The sequence below is a fragment of the Leuciscus leuciscus genome, assembly GCF_965113295.1.
Source record: "Leuciscus leuciscus genome assembly, chromosome: 7".
In the NCBI taxonomy this organism is placed as follows: domain Eukaryota; kingdom Metazoa; phylum Chordata; class Actinopteri; order Cypriniformes; family Leuciscidae; genus Leuciscus; species Leuciscus leuciscus.
This window is the reverse complement of record NC_138731.1, coordinates 32,354,686-32,382,201: the sequence shown is the minus strand read 5'-3', so window position 1 is coordinate 32,382,201 and position 27,516 is coordinate 32,354,686. Positions and strand designations below refer to the sequence as shown.

The window sequence follows — 27,516 nt, the reverse complement described above, 5'->3', positions numbered from 1 at the left end:
CGAACATATCCTGCACCCTTCTGCGTTGAAGCTGTCAGACACTGATGAAGAGGATCACCTCGCTTGGAGCAGTTCGTTCATTCTAGGAACACGCGCTAATCAATTCTTTATTTCAAGACTATAGCCTATCCTAAAAATGGTAAGTTGTATGTATCTCAAGTGAAACCATTGTATTAGACAGGAATTGAGAAGTGAACTGAATCAATGATCCGAACAGAATAGGTCTTGCAAATGACTGTATTTGTAGCGGCGTATAAATGCTTCATATTCGAAGAATTCGGTCATTTAGTAGTCAATATCTGCACGATAAATATTAAATCTTCTAAGGTACTGTTTTTCAAACGACATGACGCAGCTTAAGTCTTGAATTAAAGCGATAGTTCATTTAAAATTGAGCAAGGATGGCATGACAGCTCGGTCCCTATTCACTTTTATTATTTAGATTCTATGAAATGTGACTGGGGCTTTTCGGAAGAACGTCATACAGGTTTGGAGGGTTAGTTTTTTTATTTACTATAAAATGTTTACAATAAGAAATATCGTTCTGCCGTAGTGTCGTTTTACGTTCTGTCCGGCGAACGCTGCTTTCCAGAAATTTCGCAGGAGTCGCAGTGTGTTTGAGTTGTAGTTGGTGTTTCCACCAGGCGTAAAATTCCACGCATCGTCTTTCCACGCAAATGTGAAAAAACACATTTTTACAGACAAGACATGTCAATAAGCAGTTGTAGGTCTTTGTTTTCAAATTTTTTAATTTAGTCACCCATCCTTGAATAAATGGTCTCTTTTGTGTTTACTGTCATGTATTATTATTATTTATATCTTTATCAGTAAGTCGTTGCCATTGGTTACTAGAGCACATCTGAAGGTGGTGTGAGGTGAATTGTCTAGCAGTGGAAATTTTCCTCCTTGCCCACCCCTCCTCTCCATGCCATGTCTTTTCTTTTTTTCTTGGCCAACCAGAGAATTCATAAAGAGATTATCCCAGTCTGGTTGGTTGTTGTTAGATTTAATTGGATCGTTCATCCAAAAATGAAAATGTCTCATTCAAAAAATGTTTAGATTCTTTTTCTGATGTGGAACTCAAAAGAGATGTTAGGCACAATGTTACAGACTGGCAGTCAAGGTCACCATTCACTTTCATTGCCGAGACTTGTCATTCTGCCTACCATCTGTTTTGTGCTCTACCCAAGCCTGGTGGCAGAGGGGGGGGGGCATACCTGAGGCTGTGCCAACATGGACTGCACCCCACGATTTCATTTCAGTGTCTGGCCCCCCTGAGAAATATAAATGCCCCCCGAAAACGTGTGTCCTGGCGCCAGACCTGTCACCTAAGAATGAGAGTCAAATGCATTTTGGAATTATGTGAGGATCAGTAAATTATGAAATAATTAAGGTTAACTGTCCTGCACAGCGGGCACCTGTTTACAGTATTGACTCAGTATTTTGTCATTTGTGATATGTTGTCAGTTATGCTAAATTTATAGCACTGATGTGCATCTGCAACCTGATAACATCATCACAAGTCGTGTCATACAGTGACAGAGTCATGGTGTCATGGTGGTGCTTTGTTACAAAGATAGGCCATGATGAAAGGTACTGTTGTAATAATTTCTTAATGTGTATAATTTTAGACAGGGTAGGGCATAACTTACCTGGTTTATAAAAAGCCTGGTCTATGAAAAGTAAAGTAAGGAGTAATGGTGGACTTTATTTATTTATTTATTTATTTTTTTCATTGTGTGGCTTTAACCAAGATTGGGAAAAATGAAGACCGCTAGTGAGAGGGGCAACAATCAGAGCAATTTTGTTTGGTAAGGGTTGCATATGGTAAGTGTTTGCATTGTTCTGATATGTGACATGCATACTGAATGAGTTCCAGGACACATTTCTTTGAAATACCAACAGGTGGCAATAGTCACTCTTATTGACGTTCCTTAATTTTTTGCTTATTGTATTAAGCATTAGGTAGTGTGCATTACCATTGATTACTTTTAAATCTTTCTTTCTAATTTCCGCTTTAAACCTCAACATTAATACAACCAAACTGTTTGGATAGTTGTCTGAGCTGTTGCAGTCTGACCATAAACTTGCTGTTAGATGGGATGTTAAGCTGGCTGTTAGAACCAACCGGTGTAGTGTAGTGTTATGCAATAATCTGCCCTATGGTTTACAAGGAATTAGTGCCTGAAGTCCAAGCTGGTATAGTTTTCAGGTGGCAGAGAAGTGAATTGGGAAGTGATGCGGCACATTTGCGTATGTCTAAGTTATGCAACCATTAAAGTCAGGCGATGATGACTTGGAGACAGAGATGTAACAACTTCCAGTCTAAAAAATTGTTGAAATGTTGAAAGTGAGGTCTAAATAAATTTGGGGAAAATAATTGTTTTCATGAAGCTTGAAAGGAGAAATAGATTATTATGATGATGGTTTGCTTGTTTTATAATTTTGTTATCATTGTTGATCACCCTATTTTAAAATAGAGACTTTATTAAAAGGTTTCTTTGTTTTTTTTTATTGCTGTTACTAATTTCTTTTAGGGATACACTGATATTAAGATCCTGACTGTGATATGCTGGTAATTATTTCCATGTTATGGCTGACAACTGATAAATGAGCTAATATCAAAATTCGATACTATTTAAATAAGAAAAACACTATGAACTGATTGCAATAATTTTAAATGCAACTCCACATTATAAATGTACTGTATGAAAAATATTTATTTTGAAATTCACTGAAGATTGCATTTAACAGTGTTATTCGTTTTTGTTTTTTTTATATTAAGTGAGGCAAAGTTAATGTAAAAATAGTGAAATGAGCATGTGCAATTAAATATCAACATTGTCCAATACCGATAAATTAATAATGGCCTGGTTTCACAGATAGGGCTTAGATTAAGCAAAAAGTAGGCCTTAGTTAAATTAGGACATTTAAATAGCTTTTATTAACGTGCCTTAGAAAAAGATTACTGCCTTACTGTGTGGATCTAGAGGCAAAACAATGGCACTAAGACAGTTCAAACATAAATTTTAGTCTGAGACTACTTATGCCTTGTCCGTGAAACTGGGCATAAATGTATGTATATTGTCTATGTATATTTGTTCAACAAAATAACAACTGTAACAATGTTATCAAAAAATCTTTATCCAAATGTTATTTTCCCGTTTTGTGGTAATTAAAATCAGTGCATAGTAATAATGAATTAATGATCTACACACTTGATCTAATGCATGCCATGTCTCTCTCTTTCTTTCTGTGTTTGCTGTCTTGCAGGAATGTAAACTCTTGCCATTTCTAGACCAGAAGCCAGAGACATCCTCCCCAAAATAACTCTTGTGCTTCATGAGAGCACCGTTGGATTACCAATCAAATCTAAACCAAACACAAACCAAATAGAAATTCATCTGACAGATGGCGGATGCTTCCGTTTCCTTCTAGAAAGACAGCAAACCAAATGAATAAGAGATTTTATGTGCATTTGCTTGCATTTTTACTCAAATAGACCTGTTTTTTTCAGACAATTGCATTTTGAACTGTGATAGTAACTTAAACATGATACAAACAGGACCCATGATGGAGGCGGCGGATATTGCAGTTGTTGCACTTTATTTTGTACTTTTGCTTGTAATTGGTCTGCTCGCCATGTGGAAGTCCAACCATAGCACTGTCAGTGGCTACTTCCTGGCAGGTCGAAATATGAATTGGGTGGTGATAGGTGCCTCACTCTTTGTCAGCAACATCGGCAGCGAGCATTTCATTGGTCTCGCTGGTTCTGGAGCAGCAAGTGGTTTTGCAGTGGGCGCCTGGGAGTTCAATGCCCTCCTTCTTCTGCAGCTGCTCGGCTGGGTGTTCATCCCAGTCTACATCCACTGTGGAGTTTACACCATGCCAGAGTACCTCTCCAAGCGCTACGGAGGCAAGCGGCTAAAGATTTACTTTGCTGCCCTCTCACTTCTGCTGTATGTCTTTACTAAACTCTCAGTGGACTTGTACGCAGGAGCTCTTTTCATTCAGGAGTCTCTTGGCTGGAATCTATACCTGTCAATCATCTTGCTTATCACTATGACTGCCTTCCTGACAGTGACTGGTGGACTGGTTGCTGTGATCTACACGGACACTCTACAGGCTGTGCTCATGATTGGCGGTGCATTGACCCTTACCATCATCAGTCTGGTCAAGGTAGGCGGTTTGGAAGGGGTGCGGGAAAAATACATGGAAGCAGTCCCCAATGTCACAGCCATCCTGGCTAACAGCAACTTCAGCTTCCAATACACAAACTCCTGCCGAATCCATCCCAAGCCAGATTCTCTTAAGCTCCTACGAGGACCGCTTGATGAGGACATCCCTTGGCCGGGCTTCCTGTTGGGTCAGACACCCTCATCCATTTGGTACTGGTGTGCAGATCAAGTCATTGTTCAGAGAGTATTAGCTGCCAAGAATATTGTCCATGCTAAAGGCTCCACACTTATGGCAGGAATTCTTAAGGTCCTTCCCATGTTTATCATCGTTATTCCAGGAATGATCTCACGAATATTGTTCCCAGATGAGCTGGCATGCATCGGACCAGAGCACTGCATGGCTGTTTGTGGCAGTCAAGCTGGCTGTTCCAACATCGCCTACCCTAGGTTGGTCATGAACGTGATGCCGGTGGGTCTCAGAGGGTTGATGATGGCAGTGATGATCGCTGCCCTCATGAGCGACCTGGACTCAATTTTTAACAGCGCTAGCACCATCTTCACATTGGACATTTATAAAATGCTGCGTATACGTGCATCCTCCCGTGAGCTGGTGGTGGTCGGCAGGTTGTTTGTGATCTTCATGGTGATTATCAGCATTGCTTGGGTGCCTGTCATTATTGAGATGCAAGGTGGCCAGATGTACTTGTACATCCAGGAAATTGCAGGATACCTCACACCTCCCATTGCTGCCCTCTTTTTACTCGGAGTCTTCTGGAAACGTTGCAATGAGACCGGCGCATTTTGGGGCGGTATGACTGGGTTTGTGCTAGGCACCATCCGCCTCTTCCTTGGCTTTGTATATCGTGAGCCAAGATGTGACCAGCCTGATGAGCGTCCAGCTTTCATTACTGATGTCCACTACATGTACATTGCTGCCGGGCTGTTTTGGATTTCTGGGCTGGTGGCTGTGGGTGTCAGTCTGTGCACGTCACCGCCTGAATTGGAGAAGATCAAGCGCACCACAATCTGGGGCTTGAGAGAACTTAAACGGCTTCCTGTGACTGAACGAGAAGAGATGTACAAACTCACTAATGGCAATGGTGTTCTCAAGAAGGATGTGCCTGAGGATGTCCAGAAGGAGAGATGTCTTGATATGGCTGACACGAAACTCCTTATGCCCTCGCCTTGTGACCAAGATCCCGAGACTCCCAGCACAGAGGCATCCACGCCAATGGAGCTGTACGGCAATGGTCACGCAAAGCTTGTGAAACGGAAGGATGAAGGCAAGCGTGATGAAGAGAGCTGCCCTCAAGTATTTGACTGGATTTGTCAAAAGGAGAAAATGTCTGTTGTCAAACCCAAAGTCATTGAAGAAGATGAAGGAGCTGTTCGTAAAATGCTTTATGAGCCCCCTAAGATCAAGCTGTTACTTAACTTAGGCCTTGTATTGGTTTGTTCACTGGGTGTGTTCATGTTTGTGTACTTCTCCCTGTAATGTGCTGATCTTATCTTAAGATCTGTGTGAAAGACAGCACATTTATATGATCTATTTGTTTTTTATAAGCCATTTAGGGTCTGTAATATTTACAGTGTTGTTTCTTTTTTTCTTTTCTTTTTTTTTACAACTTCCTTTTAGGGACTGTAAACATTTTGAATAATTCTGATAGAAGTTATTTATTGTTTCTCCTTGGCTCTGTGTCACACCTCCTTGAAAATATTTAAACTCTTCCTTGTTGGTGTGTTGATCACCAAATGCATTATTGAAACAGTAGCTTTTGTATAGTTTATGGTTGGTCAAGTTAAGCAACTGTAGGATTTACTGTTTTTCTCCTTTGTGAATTTTGCCTTAATTTTGTCACTCGTGTAACCGGAATCGTATTTCCAAAGTTTTATGTGAAATGGAAATTGTGAAAATGATTAATTTTAAGTGAAAAAAAGTGGGACATTTATCACAAGATTCAAAGATTTTATTTAAAAATCTTTTGCATAACAAGATGCCATATCACTAAGGTGTTGTGCCATCTGATTAAACCTTGTACCTTGCTGTACATTCCCAAATTCAAGTAAGACTATTTAGGTCCATTGATGTAAATTGTAACTGTAACTCTGTATGTAATTTGGTGAATTTTTCTGAGTACTTCAATTTCTTTGTATTTAGAGCTACTTTAAAAAACACCAAAATGCCTTTTGTGCAGAGCATAAGCATGTAAAAAAAAAACCTGCTTTATCTTCATTTTGGGAATATGACATAGTTAATGTGCAAAAGACTCCCAAGATGTTATCGCTCCAAAACAAATCAGCTATAAAATGCACAGTCTGGTTATGTGGATGTTACTGAATGACCCTCAGAACCACCACAGGAAAGACTCAGAGAACACTGTCATTTATGTTGTAATCTGATATTATGATATCCCAAAACAGGTTATTTTAACTGGGATGTCCAATTTTGATTGCTGCGCAAAAATAATATCTTGTTCTTCTAGAAGAAGAATTTGAGTATGGCTGCAGTAACATGCATTACCTGTTGTTGATCTGCTGTTGAATGCTCTATTTGTTCAGACAAATGGGAACTGGTGGATGGCCTTAGTGAAAATGAAATGGGCCTGAGGGATTTTGTAAATTATTATTATTTAATTTTTTTTAAGTGCAAGCTCACAATGTTGTATTTATACTTTGACATTCAAGTCCATAATTTTAATGAAAATTTATCCCAAAGGTGCAACAAAATTATTTTGACTTCATTCAGAGGAGTTATGCCAAAAGAGATATTAGAAAGAGGTGCATTTATTTTGTGTCTCCTATCATACCCAAATTTAAAATAAACATTTATATTTTTTAATAATTTTTTATACAGCTACTATCTTTGTATTGGAAAAGAGGTACATAAATAAAAAGAATGTTCAATAGAGACCTTGTTCTTTTATGCTTCTTTCCCCCAAATTACTGATTTGGTTTTGGACTCTTATGGTCCTTGTCAATCTTACTGAAGTGATTACCATTTCTTTGCAGGTATCAGTTCATCTTATTCTGGTTCATAGCATTTACACTAACTGAATCACTACATCAATTTTGTGGTTGACCTCAATCTCAGAGTGAAGCGGTATAGTTATATTATTGCTTAAGCTGTAACATATTAACAAAAATGTTAAATTACAGAATTTGGGAGCTGTTGTGATTATCTGAGGCCTAATTGATTGATCCAAAACTGATATGATCTCTGGCAATACCATACCAACTAACTACTATACTTGCTTAGGGGGGTGGAAGTGATTGTTGGTTTTGGATACACCACAGATTTTCAAACCAACAACCAAAGCTTTTGAATATTTATCCATATATTTAATAGTAAAATGATGATGAGGTTCTATCTTCTTTTCTTTTTTCTTTTTTTTAAAATGTTGTTTGTGTTTGATAATGTGAATTTTAATAGACTGTTACTTCATTTAACGTCATCCTCTAAGTTACTTTTTTAACATGGCTTTTTATGACAACAAAAAGGTTTTGTGATTTATTTGATTTTAATGGATCTTCTTTTACATTTGTATTGAATGGTGTATAGATTCCAGATATTTCTTTTGTGCTTTAGTTTAGAGTGTGTACATCTCTTAACGTTCCTTATGTTGCATAAAACGGGCTTCATCGATTCATTGTGAAACGTTTCATAAGCTTAAAAGATGCATATGGAGTTTATTGCTTTAATCTCTGATCTATTCAGACATACACAAATGATTTGTACATTTGCTACTTTTATTATCAAAAGTTGTGGATGAATAAAAAGATTCATTTGAGAACGACAAACTGCGTGAGCTTGGTTATTGGACTTTAAATCTTGTAATATATTGTATCATTTACTTGCATGTTTTTATTCTTTAATTCATCTGTCATATTCCAAACAATTGACTTTCATATTCCAAACAGCACTGTGTTTCAAAATGACAGTTTTATAGTTGTTTATCAGTGGCTCCATAATGTCTTGTAGAGATGATTATCCTGTGTTTTATGACATTCATTAATTTGCCATCAACATAATACATAAAGTTATTTAGTCCTGTTGTTTATCCTTAAATTAATATTCTGCATAAATATCCATCTACAATATGAAGACAATACTCACATTAAACATATGCAATGAGAATCATCCATTGCACTTTTGTATTCTCTGGTATTTAAGGCTTATGCACATGGTGCATCACACTAGCTATATGTTTCCATACACCTATTTTTATGCACATTTTGGCATATCGCATAAAAAAAAACCACTGGATGAAAACGCCATAAGCATAAATTCATAAACTCGCTCAATTCAGTCATATTTTTTTTTTTTATCCGATAAGAAGCCATGCACATGAACTACGATGGAAACAGTGGCGGCTGCTGGTCTTTCAAAGAGGGGAAGCTCATTTTCGGCCTACATCATAAAAATTATTCATTTATTTATACGTAAATTCTACGTTCCTTTTCAAGAAAATGCTCTGTGAAAAATGAATGTAATAATGTAATAAAGGTATAAATAATAATATAATAAAGTATAATAATACTAATAATAATCGTTTTTTTTATAATTATTTTTGAATTATTACTAATAATAATATAAAAAATATAATAAGTAATAATATAATAAAGGTATAAATGTATAATTGTGTGAAATGTATTATGAAAATTGGCTAGCAAGAAATGATTGCAGGAGTTTGTCTTTGAAAAATCCGCGATGGGACTGAGCTCAAATAGCTTCAACATCAGCAACTTTTTATTGTATGAAATCGCTGTCAATCAAAATGAGATGCAGCCTTTGAACAGACCCTCCAATCATCACGCAGAAGCCCGGAGTCCAGGCCAGCCCACTCCTCATTCACCCCCAGAGAAGCTGAGCGTCCGTGGGCGGGACATAATCGCAGCATTTATCCAATGACCGTCTAGTTCTGAAGCACTGAAAAAAACTGTTCAAGCAGCCCCATTGAAGTCAATGGACGCTGGGCTTCAACAGGGAAAAGCACTGTGACGCTACAGGAATTTATGAGAAGGAAATCGAGTCAGCCGACCTGCTGTATGTCACTGATTCTGAACGAACTCGTCTTTGAGATGAACGCATTTTTAGTGAATAAAATATTAACACAATAGTACATAGTTGACCATTAATTTTTTGACATTATAGGGGAAGCCGAGCTTCCCTTGCAGTCTTAAAGAAATCCCCACTGGATGGAAACACATTTACTGAATACATTCCTCAATAGGCTACACATCAAAAAAGTCATGTGACTTTGCGCGATTGTTCTGAAATTATCGGTCAGTCGGGGGGCTGAGTAAGGTGAAAAACAGTAGGGCTATGTGACAAAAAAAGGTATTTCAGAAATCACAATACTCATAAAAGAGAAGGAAAAAGTACTTGGATGACCTACTTCAGCGAGATTCTGAAGTGTGCATACGATGGACACTTTACTTGAGGCCACGGGAGAGGATTTGTAAATGGCAGAAGCGACGCAACTGACGCTGCAGATGCAAATGTTGTAACGTTACATCCAGATTACATTCATACTACACATTCATATAGAACATACCTTTTTAGCGGTTGTGAAATAAATAATTAATAAAAAATAAGTACCTGCTCAAGAGAGTACACAATTTAGGACTGATATTTTCGGTGACACTGGGCGGAGCTTAACGGTACATGAATATTCACAAGTTTCCTGTTTTGTGTTTAAGCACCATTTATTCTGTTATTACTGCACAATAGTTTATATGTATATTGTGTTATTTCGTGTCGTGTGTTAGCTATGTTTGATATGATTACAGCCAATGATTTGCCAGAGGTGTCGTTAGGATACGCTAAATGAGCTAGCGTTTAAGTAACTGTTAGCCTATTTTTGTTATGTTTCAGTTTTACCTTGAAGTCTTTAAAGCGTATTGTTTTATAAGTTTGCCGAAATGTATGGTATCATTATAATATTAATTGATCCTGTGGTGAAGGCAGCAGTAAACTTTTAATACTGTCTAATAATTTAATAATACGGGTTTGTTGTAAATGTCTTTTTTTTTTTTCTTTTTTTTTTTTTAGATTAAATGTGTCAGTGGCAAAGGCTGGAATCACTGGGATTGCATGAGCAGACTAAACTTTCATTTGTCTGGGATCCCAAGACCGTGTGTAAAGTGTTATGTAGGCTATGTGTTTAAATAAAAGTGTTTTTGCTAAACACGTCATATATGTCACGACTTTTTTAATTCAAAATGAAACTACTTATGATTTACTTTTATCTTTGATATTTACAGTAAATGTGCAAATTACTACATGATGTATTATTTTAGTTGCTAAATAAATGTCATTAAAATGTAAACATTTTAATTGTTATGGAAAGCTTGCAGAGTAGAACTAAAACATTTCATTGTGAATATACTGCAGCTTTGCTGATTTCACAACTTGACCAATTTAATAGTTCCATATCACCATTGTAATTATGGGCTCTCACATTTGTAAATATGTGTACAAATATAAATATTGTAAATATGTATTGTAAATATTGTAAATCACAGTAGGCTACTCATAAAAGAGAAGGAAAAAAGTACCCGGATGACCTACTTCTTCAGCGAGATTCTGAAGTGTGCATACGATGGACACTTTATCCCATGAGGCCACGGGAGAGGATTTGTGAATGGCAGTGAAGCGACGCAACTGGCGTTAGTGGATAACATGATAATGACAACAATGCCATTCAGATTACATTCATAGCCTATACTACACATTCATATAGAACATACTTTTTTAGCGTTTGTGAAATAATTACTTATTCAAAATAAATACCTGCTCAAGAGAGTACAAAATTGGGGACTTCTGACCTGGGGTTCAAAGAAAGTAGCTACCCGTAATATGAAGCGTTACCTAAATATGAAGACCGTGGAATTACATTTACATTTGTTCGTGATACATAGGCCTAATATTTAAAGTCATTTTCTCTTACGCATAGTTTGAGCATTATAACTAATCACACATGTTTCTGTTGAGTTTAGGAATGCAATGTCCAATCAGAGGCGTTTTGATTCGTTGTTCCATGACCCATTGGATGAAAATGTTTGCTTTATTCGCAAATGTTTTATGCAATATTCCAGTTTTGTGCATACCGGTAAGTTAAATTCGCAACTTTGGTTGGAAACATAGCTTGTGACAAATGTTTTTACACGTTAGATGTAAAATTACACAGTAGGCTATTTGACATTTGCAGAACTGCTGTATATAGACACTAGTAGTCTGCTTCAATTACATGTAATACATGCATTTGAAAGAGTATAAAATATTTTAGATTAGGCATTGCTTTTAATTAACAAGTGCATTGTAAAGGATAAAGTGTTTTGCAGTGCCGCAGAAATGCTTTCCCTTAAACACTCACTGCATCTTCGCTTGTCCTTGTTTCCATTCTCTCTCTCTCTCTCTCTCTCTCTCTCTCTCTCTCTCTCTCTCTCTCTCTCTCTCTCTCTCTCTCTCTCTCTTGCATGACAGTTTGTAACTGCACAGTAGTTTTCCATTTAGAGTTATGTTAGGAATGGAGGTGACTGAGTGACTTGATGTTGAAAATGCGTAGGTGAATAATTGTTTTGCCCTAACTTCCACCTCGCACCTATGTTTGGTAAAGCCCTGCAGGCAGTTATTAGGGTGTGTCACTACTGGATTTGATGTTGCTTTCTGAGAAAAAAAAAAAAAACGAGGACAATGTTCCAAGAATCCATGAGAGACTCTGTTTTGACTATGTCCAAAATACTTGGCCATAATTTGGTAGATTCTGTGACTTTCCATTTGACCTGTATGAGAGCATTCATAATCAAAGGGATAACCTTGAGTTCAGCATTGATAAGGAGGTTAAGGTTTGGACTTACTATTTATCAATGAGCAATATTTTAAAAAGAGTCCTCAGAAACTTAGTATTATGGCTGATTTATTGAGACTTTATGCTTGATGAGAGCAAATATAGGCAGTGTAACATGCAAAAGGAAGTCTGAAAGCATCAATTCAATAGGCATTATTTTACCTATTCAGTGCTTAACAGCATCTCATCAGATACAGAGCAGTTCTGTGAAAACACCATTTTATTTGCTCCTCTGTTTAGTTAATGTTACTGTGCCCTTTATTCTCACTCTGTATTTCCTCCTGAGGTTGGCGCTGCTTCTACTGGCAGTGGAAAAGTACTGGCAAAACAATACCGTGGGCTGCTCTTTGTCCATTGTTGCAGCTGGAGAGCAACTAGTGAAGAACAACAAATCTATTTCTACATCTATTAGGCATGCGCATTTAAACTGACCACTTGACCATTATATTCAGGACTAAAGGTCATAACTGTGGGAAGTGCACTCATTGCAGAATACGTCACTCCTGCAGCCCCAGTTGATGAGAATGCACCTTGCATGCAAATGGGTGCAACACACGTTGATTGTTAGTAATTGTGCAATTCAAAAACTAACATAACATGTTCTTTTACAAATCATTGTCTTTTGTTCTTTTACAAATCATCTATTCGAAATAAAAGAAATTGGGAGGAAATGCACAGTTTTTTCTTTTAAAGAAAATTCTGCAATTACCTCCAACTTCAATTTTAAATATTTTAGTTATTAGGCAATTTAGGCAACTTTATAAATTATAATTTAAAAAAACACTTTTTTTAATTTTTTTTAATTTTTTTTTATTACAGATTTTGCTTCAAATGGCTTTGAGGCACATAATATTAATGTGGTATTATTTTTATTTGCAAATCAAAAATCAGACAACCACTAGACTGCAGCATGATTCACCATAAAATGCAAATGACTCATGAATTTGATTATGAAATGACTCTTACATAATGTCACATGCCTCACTCTTTTTTTCAGTACTTGAGAACATTTTCAAGCATTTTATATTTGTATCACATCCACAATTTCGTTTCATTTATTTAAAACTCAAGGTTATCATTTCCTACTGCGTGTTAAGCTCAGGCACCTTTAACTCTACTCTAAACCTTTTATAACGTTTGGCAAAACAAAACAAATTCAAACAAAATTATATTTAAAAAACATATTTAAAAAGTATTGTGATAAAAAGCATTTTTTTAAACACAGAAGATTAGAGGCTGTCTATTCATATATTGAATTGAATTAACAGCAATTATACAGTAATATAATGTGTTTCTCCCAACTATGATGATGTTATGGTGATGAATACCATATGTTGTGTACTGTATATTGTGTATATCCACTGTGTAAATACTGTCATATTATGAAAATAGCATCTTTTTCTTTTTTCTTTTTTTTTTACTGTTTTATGATGTGGGACATTCAGTGCTGCTCGGATGTTTGTTAAATGTTTTCTTGATGAAACAATTTTTTTATATATATTGCTCTGCAATGTATAAAAATTACAATTAACCTCAACATTGACTTGAGAGGTATTCTTCATTCTTGTGGTGGTATAATAAACTAGTTAACTGAATCATATAACCTTACATTTGAATTCCTCGAAAACAACATCCCTGTCAAGGCTTAGGTAATGTAGTAATGTAAACCTGTCACAAGCAATCACACACCAGGGCAGAGACACACGAAAAACAGCATTGTTCAGCATCTCATATGATGAATTCAGTTCTTCTCCACCACAACCCACAGCAAAACAAACACGGATGCCACACATTCCCAAAATTCTATAAAGATGACCAGTTAGGTGGTTCCGCTGTGCAGGAGATTCTTCCACTAATGAAATCATTCCACAAAAAGGCTTCTGAATGGAAAAGGGAAATATTTATTGATGCTGGGTTAATCAAGGGGCTTTAGGAGTGTGTTCAGGCCTGTGGTAACAGACCTCAGTCAGAGGAGCCACAATGATGCTCAGTCATCATAGGACCAAACTTAGCACAAGATGCAGAACTACTGATCAAGATTAGTAAAGATGGATCATTGTACATTTTTATATTTGATCTTGCTGCCTGCATAGCTGCTGAAGTTAAGCCCATGACAAGTTATTTGCTTAAATTCTCCTTCATCTCATGCTCCTGTTTTTTCTGCTCCAGTACCTTGGAACGTTACATTACCCCACACCCCTCAGGTCACTTTATTGTGTTACATATTAAATGGCCCTTTTGATTCTAATCATTAGCCACACTTTTTAAGATCCGTCCTCCTTATATTGTAATTCATAATACAGCTGCATGCACCTACACTGGTTCTCTTTATTAATTAGTGAAACGTGATATAATTAACAAAAATATTAGCTATAAGTTAACTACAAGCAAGTAAATATTAATATGTTTTAATATGTACTTAATATGTACTTTTGGTACAAAGATGGACCTTTTGAAAGGGTGCCACACCAGTGACACCTTTTCTTTCTGAGAATGTAGAATGGTAAAAGTCAGAAGGGTGGAGGGTAAAGAGTTTGACACCCAGCGACAGTAACTGGGTGAGGCATGATGACGCCAGAGGGGACAGACTTCATGGAAAAATACAGTCTTTGTACTTTTTCATATCTTTCATTAACCTTCTTAGAAGTTTATGTCTGTTTATATATAATAAAATCCAAGTAAAATCGAACTCACTTTAGATTTAATTAAAACTTTGCAAAGAGTCCAAGTTCGGAAACAATGAAAGCATTATCATCTAACAAGAAGCTATATATATATATATATATATATATATATATATATCATTATCATTTATTTATAAGCTATGTTGTTTATATATATATATATATATATATATATATATATATATATATATATATATAAACAACATAGCTTATAAATAAATGATTGTAAAGTACAAATGACAGTAGCCTATTGGAAATGTGCGTTTTAGTGCGTGAGACAATATAATGTTGATCAGAATTGACCAGTACTGAATGTATAAAACTGAGGAGAATGCCTGAGATAACACAAGCAGGAACTCTGTTAATATCAGTGCATCATTTTATCAGGTTCTAAGGCAAACATACATACAAATTCTAACTTTCAGGAACAGAATAATGTAACTCAAAGCTGCTTTTCTGTTACAATACTGAAGTTTATTTTTTATTTTTTATTTTTTTTTAACAACACTACGTAATTGGCCCTCTAGCAGCTGAAGCATAATTTGCAAGCATTGAACTGCGAGTTACTTGCGGAGGAACATTGGTTTGGAATTATGCGAGTTGTGCACTTGTGCTTCTCTTCTGGGTGGATCTGATGGTTTGAGGCGTACCGGTGGACCGGTGGACCCATGGTTGCAGGTGATTGACTCTGCACCCAGGGCCGGCGCTATACCTAGGCGGAATAGGCAGTTGCCTATAGGGCCTCCAGATGTCTAGAACCGGCCCTGTCTGCACCCACCCCCACTTCACAATGAAGAAAGAAAGAAAGACAGAAAGAAAGAAAGAAAGAAAGAAAGAAAGAAAGAAAGAAAGAAAGAAAGAAAGAAAGAAAGAAAGAAAGAAAGAAAGAAAGAAAGAAAGAAAGAAAGAAAGAAAGACGGATATCAGAAAGAAAGAAACAATTCTTATGACATATGCACCTCTTTTGTTTAGACTTGTCGCTTTCTATTTTCGCTCGTGATTCATCAGAGCCAGGTGAATGTTGCTAATTTATTGTGACTAATGCTTTCAACCAAGCTACTATGACATCTTCCACAGCATAGCCACACCTTTTCTTTTGTAGAAATATACGTATAAGCACGCACAGACAAATGACAGAGAGTAGCCTATGCAATTTCCCGCGAAATCCATCCCGACAGCTCAAAAATATAAATCATATGCTTACATCTTGCAGAGAAATCTTTTTTTTCCCATAATGGTTACTCTGAAAATATCTGATAACACACTCTGAATTCATAGAAGTGAAGTTAGATTAATAACTTTATATATCATTATCTGCTCTTGCTGCCTGCACTGACAATGTTCAGTCCATGACCAGTCATGTTACACTCCACAAACCTCAGGTCACTTTATTGTGTTACATATTATAACGTTCTTTTGATTCTAATCATGCCATACCTTCTAACGTCACAGTGTTCTTACTATGATGCATTATGCAACTTTATTTGGTTCACTTCAGACCCCTTGTGTGTAAATCAAATAAACCAAAGAGAAAAACTTTTGAAAAGTTGTCTGTTTTAAATTAGAGAAAGGTGACGATATGCTTATTTGTATTCTTCTTTTTTAAACATTTTATGTGCCAGTGGAAAGTCAAACATTTCCATCACCCCCCCCCCCCCCCCCCCCCTCTCCATTTCTCATACTTTCTTGTCCTTGAGTAAGTCTCAAAGGAACAACATCATACCTTATCTTTGTTATGAAAGAAAGAAAATAAGGCAGTGTGTATCTGCAAGAAACAGGCTTTATTCTCTCTCTCTCTCTATATATAAAGAGGGTTTTTACAGTGGTGCTAGAACCACCATTTTTAAATGTCAGTGCTAACAACACAGGAAACACTCAAGGTTAATTTACAGTGTCACAGTTTGCTATGTCCAAAGCTGTGTTTCATTTAAAATGTCCAGCTAAATGTTTACATTGTGATTTTCTTTGTGAAGTGTAGAAACAGTGGAATTTTTTTGTTTTGTTGTTGTTGAGAAAACTAGGTTATAGGCCTACTGCAATTTTGGGTGACTATATTTTTCACCATACAGACTTCAAATCTTGTGTGATAAATTGAAAGAAATAATTCAGGTGTGACAGGAAATAAGTATTCATGAATGTAGTAAACATGAAAATTTAGACCTGGGGTGTAATTTTGATTAAAAGGACCTTCTTTCCTTCTCATCTCACCCCAAACCTCATGGAAATTCAAATGTATTCAATGAAACATGTGAAACACATGCCCCCTAATGGTTTCAGTTAGCAACTTCAATTGAGACAAATATTGAAGAGAGAACCGGGAACAACCAAGTTCTCTCTCCAGTGATTTCTTTCTACTTCATTGTGATGACTGATTGGCGAAATCTGAGCCTCCCTGAACCTGCACGAGTCACTCACAAGCGGCATAAATAAACTCTTCAAGAACTAGCAGCTTAATGTCACCCAGTTCCAGCATAGCTTAAACCAACAGCTAGCTTACTGGGGGAAATATCTGCAACATCATCAGCTAACTGTTTGTGATGATTTGTTGTCAATGCTAATAAGCACATTGTCCAAAAGAAGGGAGCATTACATAGAGTACCACAAGTACAAAGATGAATACTGGTCTTCCTAGACTTAAGCCTGGTTCACACGGGACGATTTTAAAATTGTCGGGCGATTTTCGGAACCTGAGAGACCCCACACACGGCGATAAAAAATCACTGGTCTAACAGTTTTGGTCGTACAGTGTGTGGTGCGCAGCCACACGGCAAAATCAACACATCACACATGAACCGATTTGACTCCGGAGCATTCCCAGGTCAGATGGGAAATCTCCCAAAATCCCTCGAGATCAAACGTGACTTCAGAGTAAACAATCATGGCGTACGAAGAGGATGTATGAGAGGATGCAGTGGCGATAGTTTGTAGTTTGTTTTTAACCAAAAAAAAAAAAAAAACGTTATCAAAAGAAAAGGCGATGATCTCCGACGTCCACCGGACTTTCTGGTGCGCCATGCCACCGGCTGTTTTGATTTTGTTTCCCGATGCTTCCTCGCCGCCTCGTCACGTCGCTTTCAGATTGGCTACACGCCACAGTCCACAGGATGCGTGCTCGTTTGTCCCCGGGGGACAACACCACACACGAGAAGAAATCGGGCCAAATAAATCCAACATGTTGGATATCCCCGATTTGAGATCGGAGCGGTCCCGACGTCCTTCTGAGCAGACGAGAGCAGTCACACACGGCAGGAATATCTGATCAGATTATTTTACGATAATCGGAGCATCCTTAAGATTGTCGGAAGGGGTGAATCGGGGCTAAAATCGGCCTAATTATCCTGCCGTGTGAACCAGGAACCGGGAAATATAATCAAAACAGCCGGCGGCATGGCGCACCAGAAAGTCCGGTGGACGTCAGAGATCATCGCCTTTTCTTTTGATAACGTTTTTTTTCGGTTAAAAACAAACTACAAACTATTGCCACTGCATCCTCTTCTTCCGCCATGATTGTTTGATCTCGAGGTATTTTGCGCGATTTCCCGTCTGATCTGGGAATGCTCGGGAGTCAAATCGGTTCGTGTGTGATGTGTTGATTTTGCCGTGTGGCTGCGCACCACACACTGTACGACCAAAACTGTTAGACCCGTGATTTTTTTATCCCCGTGTGTGGGGTCTCTCAGGTTTGGAAAATCGGCCGACAATTTTAAAACCGTCCCGTGTGAACCAGGCTTAAGGCATACCTGCCAGCATTTTGTTATCTGTAACTTCAATGAACCCTGACCCGTCTCTACGAACAGCTCTGAAATAAATTCCAGTACAGGATTGAGATTAGTTGCATCTCCTATCGTGATAGATTTGTAAAGCATGTTAGCAATTTGAATTTGATTTAAGATTTATCTGTTGATGTTGTGCTTTAAGACTAGTTTTAAGACTGTATATGTTAATATTAGAAAGATACTTTTTAGGAATGTCCAAAGCAATTAGACAGGAATCTTTGAGACAGCTGATCCTAATTTGGTGTCATTTCTATGACAACAGATTATTTTTAAAGTCACACAGACTTAAAAAAGTTCAAGTTATAAAATGTGATTCAGATGTAACAAGTGTGAGGACTGGGGATTAAAGAACATATTTAGAAGCTTGTGAACATAATTTGTCACTTAATGCATTTTTAGTAAGTCAGAGTTCGTTCGTTCTTTCTTTCTTTTCTTCCTTCCTTCCTTGCTTTATTTATTTATTCATTCATGGAGAATTAACCTGAAACGTAATGGGAAAAATATGAGAACAATATTTAGTATAATGCCTTATATAATTCTAATAACTGATTGTATGCTCCAGGGTTCCTGCCACCATTAGGGATTCCAATTAATGTTCCAATTAATGTCCCTGTGCAAATGTTTTTTTTTTTTTGCTCACAGCACAAATCACTGTCACATCTCCACAACAGCACACAATGTAAGCTTAACTTGCACACAAATGTAGAGGGACATACCTAACCAAAAATTTTAAAAAAGCTCACACACACACGCGCGCATTTTTAACAGTGGACAAGTGTCCGGTTACAGTGCAGTACACTCAAATGCACAATGACTTTGTCACTAACTGCAAGCTGTTTTCCATCTCTCACACATGAACATACTGAAAAGAGTGTATTTGCTCTTGTTTACATCTGTGTTATGTTGCAGTGAAGTCTTCGTGTCACTCTTTCCCTCTCTCAGCATCAAATGTCATTAGCTGCGGCTTATTCACTCTTCCACAGTGCTCTTGTCCCTATGCTGTCCAGCTGTGGTATTTTTAGCTCTGAGACAACTGGTCTCCTAAAAAAGCGTTAGAGGAACACTGCTATGTAAGGTATCCTGGCTGCTCTCTCCAATCCTATTACCAGCACAATCCATCAGCCACTCTTTGTCTCAGGTCAGGAGAGAAGGCAGAGAGTCAAGGGTTTGCTGAAGAAAGCTGAATTTTCAGAAGAAGGGTATACAGACCCTCAGAAAGGACAGTGGAAGAAGGCCTCGACGGTTGGCACTCTTATTATTTGTGTTAATAACTCTTGACTTATATTTCTCACACTTCTAGACCAAAGCTTTCTGAAAGCTAGTGAAGCTGCATGAAGTGCCATAATTTCTTTTTTGAAAAAGTTTTAGTCACTATAGACCATGCAGACCACCTGGATCCTGCTGTTTGCCTCTCTGGGTGTCTCTACCCTGGCTGGTGCTGAGAAAGGCCTCGAATTCCCACGATATGATGGCAAAGACCGTGTATTGGACATAGATGACAAGAACTACCGCAAATCCCTGAAGAAATACGACATGCTCTGCCTGTTCTACCACGCTCCTCCGCCAACTGCAAAAGAGCAGCAGAAACAGTTACAAATGACTGAACTAGTGCTAGAGGTAAGAGAGGAAAAGTCAAGTGTGAATGCATGATATAAGGTAGATGTAAGACTGAATAGAAATCAGAGAGTGTTTATTGGAGCAAAGCAACATGGGATTGACTACAGACACAGTACGGCTTTCAACAACTGTGCAGTTGTCATTAAAAATTTTAATGCAGGGGAGTTTCTGGTATTTTTTATTTGTGTATAAAATGAATATGGGTAGTCCTCATAAATTCAAATATATGTTTTGCATGCTGTATGTAGCAATATCAGTTTAGAGGCCCACAGACTGCAGCCGATTGACATATCTATCTTCGCATGGCTCTCTTTTTTCACTTATGTATTTATCTGGATTTAAAAAAGTGGACTTCTTTAGTAAGCATGTTAATCAAGCATACTTCATTTTCAGTATTCCTGATAGCCTTCTGAATGTGGGCTTGGGGAACTGGCTTTTAAAATTCAGCCATTCAAATGACTTGCATCATAATGAAAGCAGAACACGCAGGGTATTTATGGAACCAGATCACTTCTAAAATGATTACATAAGTGTGCTCTCCTTTACTCCAAATGTATGGCTCACAGGTTCACTATCTAGACTATTATGTCAGTGCATGATACTCTTTGTACTTCTGATATTCACAGCCATATCACACAAGTTTTTTTCATGTTCATATAATCCTCTAAATTACAATGCTTGCTTGAGTATAAACAGCTGCTTAACTCATGCCTTCCAACAATTCCAGCAATTCCCCATATTATCATATTGGGTGAGAGTCTGTGTCTCACATTGGAGGGCAAACTGTATGCACTCTACAAAACCTCTTGCTCTGAGTAAAGAATTATTTTAGTTTGAATAGGCCTATGTGTCTTTGAACAATTTGTGGACAATTTTTGGTACTAACTTTGACCGAATAACATAATGCTAGATACTTTGAATTTTCCTTGGAGCCTGAACTAATAAATAAGACAAATAAAAACATACTGTTATAGTACAAATCATTTGTTTTTCCACAGTTAGCTGCTCAAGTCTTGGAGGAAAAAGATATTGGCTTTGGAATGGTTGACTCCCAAAAAGATGCTAAGGTTGCCAAGAAACTAGGTGAGGCAAAACAATGTATATCCTCCCTCTCTCTCTCTCTCTCTCTCTCTCTCTCTCTCTCTCTCTCTCTCTCTATATATACAGTATATATATATATATACACTCTATATATGTGTATCAGCGACCATGGCAACGGTGTATCACGCTGCTCAAAGTAGCACTACTTTCATGACTCTCATATCACATGGTGAATGTGATTTCACCAAGTGCAACATGTTCCTGGAAAAACATCTTTGTTGATCCTGAAACAACATTCCAATCAACAATCAGATTTGAGGGTTTACTGTTTATGTCAAGTTTCGGCTTACAACCAGGGTTAGGTGCTTCTACATCAGAGTTATTCACCTATCATTTCCCTCTGAGTTAAGGGATAAGTTATGGGTAGGGATTCCAGGACCAACAAACTATGTTGATCCAGGTCAGGAACATGTTTTACTTGGCAAAATCACTGTGACCCATATGACACCGTGAACTTGCACTCTCTTGTTTCATATAAATCTTTTATTGAGATAAAGACATGATTATTATCATTATCCTCATTAAATATCACAGTTTATAGTTTAATGCAACATCAATCCCTGCAGGAGATTTGCTTAAATGGATAATGATACAGTAGGCTATAAAAGCTGTACAATGTACTTTACACTGCCATGATGAGTGACTATAGTATGTGTTTCACTGTAAGGTTTGCATGAGGAGGGCAGCGTCTATGTCTTTAAGGAGGACCGTGTGATTGAATTTGATGGACTGCTCTCTGCAGACACTCTTGTGGAATTCATTCTGGATGTAAAGAATCTGTATTTATCATAAATCCAGACATCTCATTTGTTTTAGTACTTTTCTATGTCACTTTAACTCTCTGCCTCCCCTTCTCTCCCTCATGCTTCAGCTGTTGGAAGATCCGGTTGAGATAATTGACAATGCTCTGGAGTTGCGAGCTTTTGACCGTATGGAAGAAGATATCAAACTCATTGGCTTCTTCAAGAGTCGTGACTCTGAACGTGAGTATGTATGTGCAGACTATGAGAGGCAGGAGGTATCTGAATGTTCAGAGACAAATATACCCTTCAGCTGCAGTTATCTGATCTCTGCATGTTTCAAACACACACCTATGCAATGAATTAATACCATGCAATAAACGTTAACACAATGTCTGTACATTCCAGATTTTTTTTTAAATGCACATTGAAACCTTATGAGCTCTCTTGAGCATTGTAGGCTTCTCTTTCAAGCAATTTACATTTAGAGGTAATTTACTTCAAATCACCACTCTGTTAGCCAACACTGTCAAAAATAAAGGTTCCACTTACAATAAAAAGGTAATTTACAGTTTTTGTTGACCTGTTGTCTTTGATCAAATAAATACATCATCGCCTCACCTCACCATTTTTCCTCTTTCTTTTTTCTCTGATTTCCTCAGATTATCTTGCTTTTCAAGAAGCAGCTGAACAGTTTCAGCCTTTTATCAAATTTTTTGCCACCTTTGAGAAATTTGTGAGTATCATGTTATTTTATGCTCTGTTTATGTTCAGAAGATCTTTATCATTGTGCGATTATTTTTCTTTTGGGGAAGCAGTAATTCTCTGAAAACAATTGATGGTAGATGAGTTGCTCTTATTTTTGCATTGTAGGTGGCAAAAGAGCTGACTCTGAAGATGAATGAGGTGGACTTCTATGAGCCCTTCATGGAGGAACCAGTCACCATTCCAGACAAACCCCACTCAGAGGAAGAGCTGGTGGCCTTCATATCTGAACACAGGAGGTAATCAGGAAAGCTAATCTAATGATTTTCTGAAGGATGGATACAGATATTTTATACCGATCTCATATTACATACCGATGGTATCCTTTATTCACCTCCACAGACCAACTCTAAGAAAGCTCAGGGCAGAGGACATGTTTGAGACCTGGGTGAGCAATATATTTTAAATAAAACTTTGGTAACTTTGCACATATTAATGCCTTACATTACCATATTCTAGATCCCTTAACCCTACCCCATACCTAAACATAACCAATAAAATGTACTGTACTTTTTTTTCTTTCTTTTAAAAAAAAAAAATTTGTGTTTGTGCTGCCTTAAAATGTTAAGTTCAGCCAACTCAAATATCTAAGTTGTCACTTAGTACAACTTCACATTTCAAGTTGACCAAACTTAAATTTGAAGGCAACACAAACACTTACTTTAAGTTGAAATTTTTTTTTTCCCGTGGCTCATGTCTATCATATGACACTGTGGATTTACACTCTCGCTCTTTTCATACAAATACCATCTTGCACCATCTCAGATATCAATTGTAATTTTGACTTCACTCTTAATTTTACTGTAATATTGTTGGTCTGGTTTATTGTAATGGAATGTTTTCTTTTTCTTTTTGGCAGACATTGTAAGATATGCAGTTATAAAATAATTTAAACTCAAATCAATATTTTATGTCCACGTTGCCTATATGTATTTATTTAGTGAATGGTCATGCAAAAAGTGGGATAGTGAAAAGTCAGCCTTATCACAAAAATGATGCCCTGACAGGGTAATCGAACCCCGATGCGGAGTGGAGGAATACATGTAGATATCATAAAGCAATGACACTGAAATAAATGTTTTCTTATGCAGGAGGATGATTTGAATGGAATTCACATTGTAGCCTTTGCAGAAGAGGAGGACCCTGGTATGTGCAGTTTCAGGACACCTCTCTTAATTCATAAGTCATAAATCCAAATTATTTTTGTTTGGGGCAAGCATCATTGACTAAAGGAATTAATGAGATAAGGACTTCACCGTAAATTTGTTTTTTAGATGGTTTTGAATTCTTGGAGATTTTGAAGGAGGTTGCCAGAGACAACACACACAATCCAGATCTGAGTATTGTGTGGATCGACCCCGACAACTTCCCATTGGTGACTAAAATAAGTCTGGATAGATGCATGACTATATTGAGTCAGAACTGTAATGTAAAATGGATGTCAGAAACTGAATGAAAAATGCGTTCTTTTTTTAAACCCCTCTTCATATGCATAATTCCTTTCTTAGCTCATTCCGTACTGGGAGAAGACCTTCAAGGTTGACCTCTTTAGACCACAGATTGGCATAGTAAATGTTACAGATGTAAGTGCAATACTTAATTTTTTTAACCAGATCCATTAAGTTCATTAAATGTTTATTGCTGACATAAGTCCATTGACTCGTGACCTCTATGACAGGCGGACAGTGTATGGTTGGAGATACCTGATGATGATGAGCTGCCATCACCTGAAGAACTGGAAAACTGGATAGAAGATGTCCTCTCTGGAACAGTCAACACAGAGGATGATGATGAGGAGGATGACGACGACGACGATGATGATGATGATGATGATGATGATGACGATGACAATGATGATGACAATGACGATGATGACGACGATAATGATGATGATGACGACGATGATGAATAATTCATATACTGTGAACCTCAAACAAATCTGCTGAGATAGCAAATTTGTCTTTTACAGTAAAATCATTCTGTACATTTTGTACATCAGTGGATAAATTGCATAGTGTTCTTAATGTTTAACTGAAATGATACAAGTGCACATGTCTCTTATTTTATAGGTGAAAATCATTTATTTTAATCAGCTCTAAACTATAAATTGATAAAGGGATTCAAATGAAATTTTGCAGTGTAATTTTATCTCTGGAATTATTTTACTCTTCTGAACATTTTCTACTGTAATTACTCATTCACAATAATACAAATTTACAAATCGTTAGGAAAGTGTGTTCCTATTTAAATATGTAAGGCCTTATGGACTTTCACATTTATATGATTTAAAAAAAAATCACTTATATGAAGAATAAACAGTGTATACGCACACTGTTGTTCACTCTATACTGTAGAAACGGTTAGTTCACCCAAAAATTCTGTCAGTAATTACTCACCTCGTGTTGTTCCAACCCCGTAAGACTTTAATTCATCTTTGGAACACAAATTAAGATATTTTTAAATGACTATGGCTCAACCTTAAGTTTATCAAGCGAAGAGAATACTTTTTGTGCGCAAAAAACAAACAAAAATAATGACTTTATTCAACTTTTCATTTTCTTCCGTGTGGGCCAACTGAGTTCATGCGTGAGAACTGAGAAGATGACGCTCACGATCATTTGATGGCCATTCATTTTGCTGCATTGATGAGGCACTTTTACGGTTTCTCCTTGGTTTCTCATGATTCGGACATCCAGGAAAAGCACACTTTAGGGACCGTTCGGTATTTATGGAATGGACCACCGGAGGAAAATAGGGGAGGGTTATGTCTTTTTATTCTTTGTTGAGCGGAGGGTCATCCAACTTTTTTTAGTCTAGGGGGAGAGTCACCCAACTTTTGTATTCATGAAAACAGCTAAATTTCAAAGTGGCTTGTTTGGTGCATATTTTTCCATGTAGCTCCATGTAGCTTTCTCAGTCTCGGCCCCCCATCGCTAGCAGATGGGTCTGACCCAACAAAAATCCAGACAGTGCGTCCGCGTGCATCATGTCAGAACAGAACGCCAATGAAATGTTTACCCAGCAAAGCTTTAAAGCACGAGCAAATAATGAACTTTTGTGATTGCGAATAAGTGCAGTGTCCTGTGAGTGTAACTCTAATACTGCATTAACATGTGATGTGAATGTACGCTGAGTTTTACAGTTTTGGGACTAGGCGCCAGAACTGCAGCTGATAGAATGTGCGCTGTAGCACGATACTACCATATTTTAGTTGTCATGCTTATTGTGTTTCCACAACAATGTTAGTGAGTAAATCTACTGAAATGACCACCATAACAGTGGAGTGTGATGTGTAAGATGAGCTTAAGTCGTTTGTCATGCTTGTAAAAAAACATCTATCTGAATTGTTCGGGGAGGGTCATGCCTTTTTCACAATCATTTTGGAGGGTCATAGAAAAATGTATTGCTGGCGAAGGAAGGGTCAAGTCTATTTTGACTATAAATCTCAAAACTCCTCCGGTAGCCGCTTAAATAAAAAACTAACAGTCCCTTAGAACCATTTTAAACACTACGTCGAGACCCATCTACGTCATCTTCTCAGTTGATGATAACTCACGTCAGAGGCCCACACAGAAGAAAATGAATAGTCGTTAGTCGTTATTTTAGGGTTTTTTTGCGCAAAAAAAGTATTCTAGTCGCTTGATAAACTTAAGGTTGAGCCACTGTAGCCTAGTCACTTGGACTATTTTAACAATGTATTTACTAACTTTTCTGGACTGGCAGATGAAATGACCTTGCAGCCTATGAAGGAGTGAGCCAGCTCTCAGATTTTATCCAAAATATCTTAATTTGTGTTCCGAAGATGAACGAAAGTCTTAGGGGGTTGGAACAACATGAGGCTGAGTAATTACTGACGGAATTTTCATTTTTGGGTAAACTAACCCTTTAAAGGTTTCTGTCAGGCACTTCATATAGAACGTTTTAGGGGTTAATCATGATTTATTTGTTTATTTATTTATATTTATTTAGCATGTAGGCCTATGTGAGCATTAAAAGTACCATTTCGGCAACGATAACGTTTCTGAGCCAAATGAAGATTAAGATGACGTACTGGTGACTGGCGTGTTTATTGAACCAATCAGATAAGAGTAAATTGAGAGTCAGCGAGAAGCTCATTTGATTGGCTACATGAAGAAGGTGGACCCGCCCTCCTCTTCGTGCTTGCAAAACTGAGAATCGTGCCAAAACTGGAAGCGCAGGTAAAAGAAAGACGCAACTGTACAAATCGGGTTATTTCGGGAACTTTTTTGACCCACACAACAAGCCATTCAGACATTTGCAACATTTTATTTATTTTTTTTACACAAAGTTTGATCTTACGCAAAATTAAGTTTTGGAGTTCCTGACTTGCAAAACTTTTGGCCGTTATTGCTTGCAAATCGCTGTTCACAGGCCTGCAATACTTTTGGCCGCATTTGCGCAAAAAAATGTGCCAAAAGTGTAACGTTAAGCGCGGAAAAATGGAAGTCAGAAGAATACAGATCCTATTTATTTTGGTAAGCATGAAGCTGCAGTTTCACAATACATGTATTACACTTACGATTACGAATAACAGTAAAATGCTGCAAATATATATTTTTTCTTACACTTGAAAGGCGATTTACACCAAATCTTCTCTTGCGCATGCAAATTTAATTTACGCTTACAATCTTATGTACACTTCACAAATCTTACCCTGCGCATGCGATTCTTTATGGCATAAAGATATCTTCATGAAGATGTCATAATAGAACTTGTCTGGTGTGTGCTTGTGAACTTTGAAATATGATATGATAGCAGGAATATTTGATGTATGGCAGTGTGTG

General features: G+C 37.3%; 2 protein-coding genes and 1 long non-coding RNA gene across 4 annotated transcripts; 2 read left to right on the top strand and 1 right to left on the bottom strand.

The window, feature by feature from the left end:
* Positions 1 to 7,976, top strand: slc5a3b (solute carrier family 5 member 3b). The gene is made up of 2 exons (XM_082175704.1): positions 1 to 139; positions 3,274 to 7,976. The coding sequence occupies exon 2, from the start codon at positions 3,553 to 3,555 to the stop codon at positions 5,671 to 5,673; it is 2,121 nt and encodes a 706-aa protein (XP_082031830.1). The 5' UTR covers positions 1 to 139; positions 3,274 to 3,552; the 3' UTR covers positions 5,674 to 7,976.
* casq2 (calsequestrin 2) lies at positions 1 to 26,758 on the top strand. 2 transcript variants are annotated; one of them, XM_082175705.1, is made up of 12 exons: positions 19,554 to 19,730; positions 19,851 to 20,105; positions 21,104 to 21,188; positions 21,874 to 21,974; positions 22,078 to 22,189; positions 22,609 to 22,682; positions 22,820 to 22,950; positions 23,054 to 23,099; positions 23,803 to 23,857; positions 23,986 to 24,086; positions 24,220 to 24,294; positions 24,390 to 26,758. In XM_082175705.1, exons 2-12 carry the CDS (start codon positions 19,869 to 19,871, stop codon positions 24,621 to 24,623), a joined length of 1,251 nt encoding a protein of 416 aa, XP_082031831.1. In that variant the 5' UTR covers positions 19,554 to 19,730; positions 19,851 to 19,868; the 3' UTR covers positions 24,624 to 26,758. The 2 variants fall into 2 exon arrangements, with proteins under 2 accessions (XP_082031832.1, XP_082031831.1); XM_082175706.1 differs by lacking the exons at positions 19,554 to 19,730; positions 19,851 to 20,105 and adding an exon at positions 1 to 139.
* Positions 5,724 to 11,565, bottom strand: LOC309503020. The gene is made up of 2 exons (XR_014207466.1): positions 9,391 to 11,565; positions 5,724 to 8,549 (listed from the first exon to the last, which is right to left on the bottom strand). It is a non-coding gene; the product is annotated as an uncharacterized lncRNA (long non-coding RNA).
* Positions 26,759 to 27,516: the final 758 nt, after the last annotated feature.